A 7,844-nucleotide genomic window follows, 5' to 3' on the forward strand; every position below is an offset into this window, starting at 1 on the left:
CGGCCATGTTTGTGGTGGATCCCTCATCAACAGAGAGTGGGTGATGTCTGCTGCTCACTGCTTCTCCAGGTGGGTAACTGTAACATAATACAGGATAAAATGATTCATTCTTTGGTTTGACTTTCAGTCCAAATTCTTCCTAAAACCAACACGTTTTTGTAATTTTTCCTTCAGTACAAGTACGTCTAGATGGCAGGTTTCTCTCGGTCGTCAGAACCTGCAGGGCAAAAACCCAAACGAAGAGTCCAGAGCCGTTGCCAAAATAATTTTGCATCCAAAATATGACAGTTCCACCAGCGACAACGACATTGCTCTGCTCAGACTCTCCTCACCAGTCAAATTCACAGACTACATCAGACCTGTGTGTCTGGCAGCCAGTGACAGTGTGTTCAACAACGGTACTGATAGCTGGGTCACTGGCTGGGGCGCAGTCAAGGAGGGAGGTGAGTCTGCTTGTTGCTGACAAATAGTTTGGTTGATGTGTCCTATAAACAGTAGATGGATGTGTGAATTGTCTCTCTTGTTGTTGGTCTCTCAGTGTCATTACCGTTCCCTGAAACCCTTCAAGAAGTGGAGGTGCCAGTTCTGGGAAACAGACATTGTAACTGTCTCAATGGAGTCGGTACAGTCACAGACAACATGATCTGTGCTGGTGTTCTGGCAGGAGGCAAAGACTCATGTCAGGTAGGCTGCTTCACTGAATCTGTCAGTTGTTGGTCAATGTGTTTAAGGTTTTTTGAAATCCTCAGGCGTCTCCTCTCCATCTCCTCAGGGTGACTCAGGAGGTCCAATGGTGAACCAGCAGGGCTCCGTCTGGGTCCAGTCTGGAATTGTTAGTTTTGGTTTTGGTTGTGCTCGACCCAATCTGCCGGGAGTCTACTCCAGAGTGTCCAGTTACCAGTCCTGGATCAACTCCCACATCAGCTCTGATAAGCCAGGCTTTGTCCAGTTCACCTCCAGTGGGCTGGATGCTGACAGCAGCTACACCTGTCCTGGTCTGTCACCTCCTGTTATTACTACTACTACTACTGGTACTGCAGGACCAGACACAACTACAGACCCAGCAACTGAAACCACAGGTCTATGTTCCATGTCAAGTGCTAAATGTAAGTAACCAGAGTACCACGGTATTTTGAATATCAATTTTTCTGTTTTTCATACAAATAATGAACAATTAACTATTTATAAAATTGGAATATTCATGCTTTCTGCACACCCCAGTGGTAAAGTAAAATAAAAATGACACTGGCAGCCAACAGTGGAACTAAGCTAAAGTTAATTAAGTCTTTAGATTTGTTATGATTATATTTGTCATTAATCTAATGTGAATTGTTCTTTTTTTTTTTTTAATTGGACAATTCAGTTTCAAAACAGGCACAGTCTTTATGTTGAGGATGAGTGGTCGAGACAATGCTGTCTGGCATTGTGTCTCATTTGATACTGCCACTAGGAGTCATCAAAGTCACACAGGCTTTAATTAATTATACACATATTTAGTTTAAATTTGAGATTTTAAGATAACTTAGTAATGCATGTTTTTGTAAACAATGTTTCTAAGTTTTACTTAATAAGTATGAATGACAAGGACAAACAATGTTCCCCTCTCCCTACCCTGCTTCCCCAGACCCCTCCCAATCACACAATAAGGAAACATTACACGAACAATAACGTCATACTAACTAAAAGACGGATGGGTGACATAAACCCACACAGGAAAAAAACACACACAGCAGCAATACAGTAGTTCCAAAATAAATATACAAACAAAAAAATACAAAATAAAAAGTTCAAATAAAAATAAAAATACATGACACATATGCCTACACTCTAGGAAGTACTCACAATGTAATTCCTGTCTCACAGGTGATACTTATGTATATTATTTTATGAAACTATAAGTTTGTTGATTTATGTTAGAGTATCTCTAGCGCTTGCATTTCTAAGGAATGTAATAGTAATGCGTTTTTATCAGTGCTTCTCTATTTCCTGTGTTGTGTCATTTTTATGTATGGGTCAGCATGGTTGATTTAAGATCCAATTATTTCAACACCTTTATTTGCAGTGTGTGGCATCACACCCCTGAACACCAGGATAGTTGGAGGGGAAGATGCTCTACCGGGAAATTGGCCCTGGCAGGTTAGTCTGCAGAAATTTGGCGGCCATGTTTGTGGTGGATCCCTCATCAACAGAGAGTGGGTGATGTCTGCTGCTCACTGCTTCTCCAGGTGGGTAACTGCAATGTAATGGAGGATAAAATGTTCAGTGTTTTAGTTTTTGGTTTGACTTTCAGTCCACGTTCTTCCTAAAACCAACACATTTTTGTCATTTTTCCTTCAGTACAAGTACGTCTAGATGGCAGGTTTCTCTCGGTCGTCAGAACCTGCAGGGCAAAAACCCAAACGAAGAGTCCAGAGCCATTGCCAAAATCATTTTGCATCCAAACTATGACAGTTCCACCAGCGACAACGACATTGCTCTGCTCAGACTCTCCTCACCAGTCAAATTCACAGACTACATCAGCCCTGTGTGTCTGGCAGCCAGTGACAGTGTGTTCAACAACGGTACTGATAGCTGGGTCACTGGCTGGGGCGCAGTCAAGGAGGGAGGTGAGTCTGCTTGTTGCTGACAAATAGTTTGGTTCATGTGTCCTATAAACAGTAGATGGATGTGTGAATTGTCTCTCTTGTTGTTGGTCTCCTAGTGTCATTACCGTTCCCTGAAACCCTTCAAGAAGTGGAGGTGCCAGTTCTGGGAAACAGACATTGTAACTGTCTCAATGGAGTCGGTACAGTCACAGACAACATGATCTGTGCTGGTGTTCTGGCAGGAGGCAAAGACTCATGTCAGGTAGGCTGCTTCACTGAATCTGTTACTTATTGGTCAATGTGTTTAGGGTGTTGTGAAATCCTCAGACGTCTCCTCTCCATCTCCTCAGGGTGACTCAGGAGGTCCAATGGTGAACCAGCAGGGCTCCGTCTGGGTCCAGTCTGGAATCGTTAGTTTTGGTTTTGGCTGTGCTCGACCCAATCTGCCGGGAGTCTACTCCAGAGTGTCCAGTTACCAGTCCTGGATCAACTCCCACATCAGCTCTGATAAGCCAGGCTTTGTCCAGTTCACCTCCAGTGGGCTGGATGCTGACAGCAGCTACACCTGTCCTGGTCTGCCACCTCCTGTTATTACTACTACTACTACTACTACTACTACTACTACTGGTACTACTACTACTGCAGGACCAGACACAACTACAGATCCAGGATCCACAGCATCAAGTGCTAAATGTAAGTATCCTGACTACCACAGTACTCTGAATATTACATGTCATTTTGTCCCTTGTTTGTAAAAAAAGTGACAGTCCAGGGAACAATTGGTACAGTATATATGCTGCTTCCAGCTCTTTCATGTTAGCATGTGGTGGCGTGCTGTCGGCTACAGTGTCTGTTGTGATGCTCCCATTGGGAGTCGCCAATGTCAGATATGTGCAAACCATACTCATAGGGGCTTATAACTAATTATCATAGTAGTTAGTTATATTGTTTTTTGAATACTTCATAATAAATCTTTATCATCACTGCTGCTCCCGGTTGCATTTAGTTTAAAAGCTTCTATTTGTATTTTGAGACCATTTTGCTAATTTAAGAATGACTGTCTACTGTATATCCTGTTGTTTGCAGTGTGTGGCGTCACGCCCCTGAACACCAGGATAGTTGGAGGTGAAGACGCTCCACCAGGAAGTTGGCCCTGGCAGGTTAGTCTGCAGAGATTTGGCGGCCATGTTTGTGGTGGATCCCTCATCAACAGAGAGTGGGCGATGTCTGCTGCTCACTGCTTCTCCAGGTGGGTAACAGCAATGTAATGGAGGATAAAATGTTAAGTGTTTTAGTTTTTGGTTTGACTTTCAGTCCACGTTCTTCCTAAAACCAACACATTTTTGTCATTTTTCTTTCAGCACAAGTACGTCTAGATGGCAGGTTTCTCTCGGTCGTCAGAACCTGCAGGGCAAAAACCCAAACGAAGAGTCCAGAGCCATTGCCAAAATCATTTTGCATCCAAAATATGACAGTTCCACCAGCGACAACGACATTGCTCTGCTCAGACTCTCCTCACCAGTCAAATTCACAGACTACATCAGACCTGTGTGTCTGGCAGCCAGTGACAGTGTGTTCAACAACGGTACTGATAGCTGGGTCACTGGCTGGGGTGCAGTCAAGGAGGGAGGTGAGTCTGCTTGTTGCTGACAAATAGTTTGGTTGATGTGTCCTATAAACAGTAGATGGATGTGTGAATTGTCTCTCTTGTTGTTGGTCTCTCAGTGTCATTACCGTTCCCTGAAACCCTTCAAGAAGTGGAGGTGCCAGTTCTGGGAAACAGACATTGTAACTGTCTCAATGGAGTCGGTACAGTCACAGACAACATGATCTGTGCTGGTGTTCTGGCAGGAGGCAAAGACTCATGTCAGGTAGGCTGCTTCACTGAATCTGTCACTTGTTGGTCAGTGTGTTTAGGGTTTTGTGAAATCCTCAGACGTCTCCTCTCCTTCTCCTCAGGGTGACTCAGGAGGTCCAATGGTGAACCAGCAGGGCTCCGTCTGGGTCCAGTCTGGAATTGTTAGTTTTGGTTTTGGCTGTGCTCGGCCCAATCTGCCGGGAGTCTACTCCAGAGTGTCCAGTTACCAGTCCTGGATCAACTCCCACATCAGCTCTGATAAGCCAGGCTTTGTCCAGTTCACCTCCAGTGGGCTGGATGCTGACAGCAGCTACACCTGTCCTGGTCTGCCACCTCCTGTTATTACTACTACTACTACTACTACTACTACTACTACTACTGGTACTATTACTGGTACTACTACTACTGCAGGACCAGACACAACTACAGATCCAGGATCCACAGCATCAAGTGCTAAATGTAAGTATCCTGACTACCACAGTACTCTGAATATACATGTCATTTTGTTCTTTGTTTGTAGAAAGACTGACAGTCCAGGGAACAATTGGTACAGTATATATGCTGCTTCCAGCTCTTTCATGTAAGCATGTGGTGGCGTGCTGTCGGCTACAGTGTCTGTTGTGATGCTCCCATTGGGAGTCGCCAATGTCAGAAATGTGCAAACCATATTCATAGGGGCTTATAACTAATTAACATAGTATTTAGATATATTTTTTTATATACTTCAAAATAAATCTTTCTTATCACTGCTGCTCCCGGTTGCATTTCGTTTAATGGGGACCTTTTATACTTTTGTGTTTTTTTTCTTTACTTTAGTGTTATATAGTTTTTCGTGAATGTAAACGGTCTGCAAAGTTACAAAGCCCAAAGTCCACGCCAAAGGGAGTTACTCTCCCCCACTGAAACACTGCTCCTGAACTGCCTGAAACACCTTGCTTGAAGTCCTGCCTTTTCTTCCGTAACATTGTGATGTCACTAAGTAACACATTTGCATAACTGCTAGTTTGGCACACCCTCAAACAAAGCTAATTAGAGTGGAGCTACAAACCTAAACTAGAATTATTCACCTGAAAATAATCATAATGGGTCCTCTTTAATAGCTTCTGTAAGTATTTTGAGCCTGTTTTGCTAATTTAAGATGGACCGTCTATATCCTGTTGTTTGCAGTGTGTGGCGTCACGCCCCTGAACACCAGGATAGTTGGAGGTGAAGACGCTCCAGCAGGAAGTTGGCCCTGGCAGGTTAGTCTGCAGAGATTTGGCGGCCATGTTTGTGGTGGATCCCTCATCAACAGAGAGTGGGTGATGTCTGCTGCTCACTGCTTCTCCAGGTGGGTAACTGCAATGTAATAGAGGATAAAATGTTCAGTGTTTTAGTTTTTATTTTGACTTTTAGTCCACGTTCTTCCTAAAACTAACACATTTTTGTCATTTTTCCTTCAGCACAAGTACGTCTAGATGGCAGGTTTCTCTCGGTCGTCAGAACCTGCAGGGCAAAAACCCAAACAAAGAGTCCAGAGCCATTGCCAAAATCATTTTGCATCCAAACTATGACAGTTCCACCAGCGACAACGACATTGCTCTGCTCAGACTCTCCTCACCAGTCAAATTCACAGACTACATCAGACCTGTGTGTCTGGCAGCCAGTGACAGTGTGTTCAACAACGGTACTGATAGCTGGGTCACTGGCTGGGGTGCAGTCAAGGAGGGAGGTGAGTCTGCTTGTTACTGACAAATAGTTTGGTTGATGTGTCCTATAAACAGTAGATGGATGTGTGAATTGTCTCTCTTGTTGTTGGTCTCTCAGTGTCATTACCGTTCCCTGAAACTCTTCAAGAAGTGGAGGTGCCAGTTCTGGGAAACAGACATTGTAACTGTCTCAATGGCGTCGGTACAGTCACAGACAACATGATCTGTGCTGGTGTTCTGGCAGGAGGCAAAGACTCATGTCAGGTAGGCTGCTTCACTGAATCTGTTACTTGTTGGTCAATGTGTTTAGGGTTTTGTGAAATCCTCAGACGTCTCCTCTCCATCTCCTCAGGGTGACTCAGGAGGTCCAATGGTGAACCAGCAGGGCTCCGTCTGGGTCCAGTCTGGAATTGTTAGTTTTGGTTTTGGCTGTGCTCGACCCAATCTGCCGGGAGTCTACTCCAGAGTGTCCAGTTACCAGTCCTGGATCAACTCCCACATCAGCTCTGATAAGCCAGGCTTTGTCCAGTTCACCTCCAGTGGGCTGGATGCTGACAGCAGCTACACCTGTCCTGGACTGCCACCTCCTGTTATTACTACTACTACTACTGGTACTACTATTACTACTACTATTACTAGTGGTACTGCAGGACCAGACACAACTACAGACCCAGCAACTGAAACCACAGGTCTATGTTCCATGTCAAGTGCTAAATGTAAGTAACCAGAGTACCACGGTATTTTGAATATCAATTATTCTGTTTTTCATACAAATAATGAACAATTAACTATTTATAAAATTGGAATATTCATGCTTTCTGCACACCCCAGTGGTAAAGTAAAATAAAAATGACACTGGCAGCCAACAGTGGAACTAAGCTAAAGTTAATTAAGTCTTTAGATTTGTTATGATTATATTTGTCATTAATCTAATGTGAATAGTTCTTTTTTTTTTTTTAATTGGACAATTCATTTTCAAAACAGGCACAGTCTTTATGTTGAGGATGAGTGGTCAAGACAATGCTGTCTGGCATTGTGTCTCATTTGATACTGCCACTAGGAGTCATCAAAGTCACACAGGCTTTAATTAATTATACACATATTTAGTTTAAATTTGAGATTTTAAGATAACTTAGTAATGCATGTTTTTGTAAACAATGTTTATAAGTTTTACTTAATAAGTATGAATGACAAGGACAAACAATGTTCCCCTCTCCCTACCCTGCTTCCCCAGACCCCTCCCAATCACACAATAAGGAAACATTACACGAACAATAACGTCATACTAACTAAAAGACGGATGGGTGACATAAACCCACACAGGAAAAAAACACACACAGCAGCAATACAGTAGTTCCAAAATAAATATACAAACAAAAAAATACAAAATAAAAAGTTCAAATAAAAATAAAAATACATGACACATATGCCTACACTCTAGGAAGTACTCACAATGTAATTCCTGTCTCACAGGTGATACTTATGTATATTATTTTATGAAACTATAAGTTTGTTGATTTATGTTAGAGTATCTCTAGCGCTTGCATTTCTAAGGAATGTAATAGTAATGCGTTTTTATCAGTGCTTCTCTATTTCCTGTGTTGTGTCATTTTTATGTATGGGTCAGCATGGTTGATTTAAGATCCAATTATTTCAACACCTTTATTTGCAGTGTGTGGCGTCACGCCCCTGAACACCAGGATAGTTGGAGGG

General features: G+C 42.9%; 1 protein-coding gene across 1 annotated transcript; it reads left to right on the plus strand.

Annotated features, from left to right (window-relative positions):
* LOC119479840 (transmembrane protease serine 9-like) lies at nt 1–6,855 on the plus strand. The gene is made up of 16 exons (XM_037755808.1): nt 1–69; nt 175–443; nt 539–684; nt 773–1,085; nt 2,063–2,225; nt 2,338–2,606; nt 2,702–2,847; nt 2,936–3,278; nt 3,672–3,834; nt 3,947–4,215; nt 4,311–4,456; nt 4,545–4,902; nt 5,611–5,773; nt 5,886–6,166; nt 6,250–6,395; nt 6,484–6,855. The coding sequence occupies exons 1-16, from the start codon at nt 44–46 to the stop codon at nt 6,853–6,855; spliced, it is 3,573 nt and encodes a 1,190-aa protein (XP_037611736.1). The 5' UTR covers nt 1–43.
* Nucleotides 6,856–7,844: the final 989 nt, after the last annotated feature.

This window comes from Sebastes umbrosus, chromosome 20, assembly GCF_015220745.1.
Source record: "Sebastes umbrosus isolate fSebUmb1 chromosome 20, fSebUmb1.pri, whole genome shotgun sequence".
In the NCBI taxonomy this organism is placed as follows: Eukaryota; Metazoa; Chordata; class Actinopteri; order Perciformes; family Sebastidae; genus Sebastes; species Sebastes umbrosus.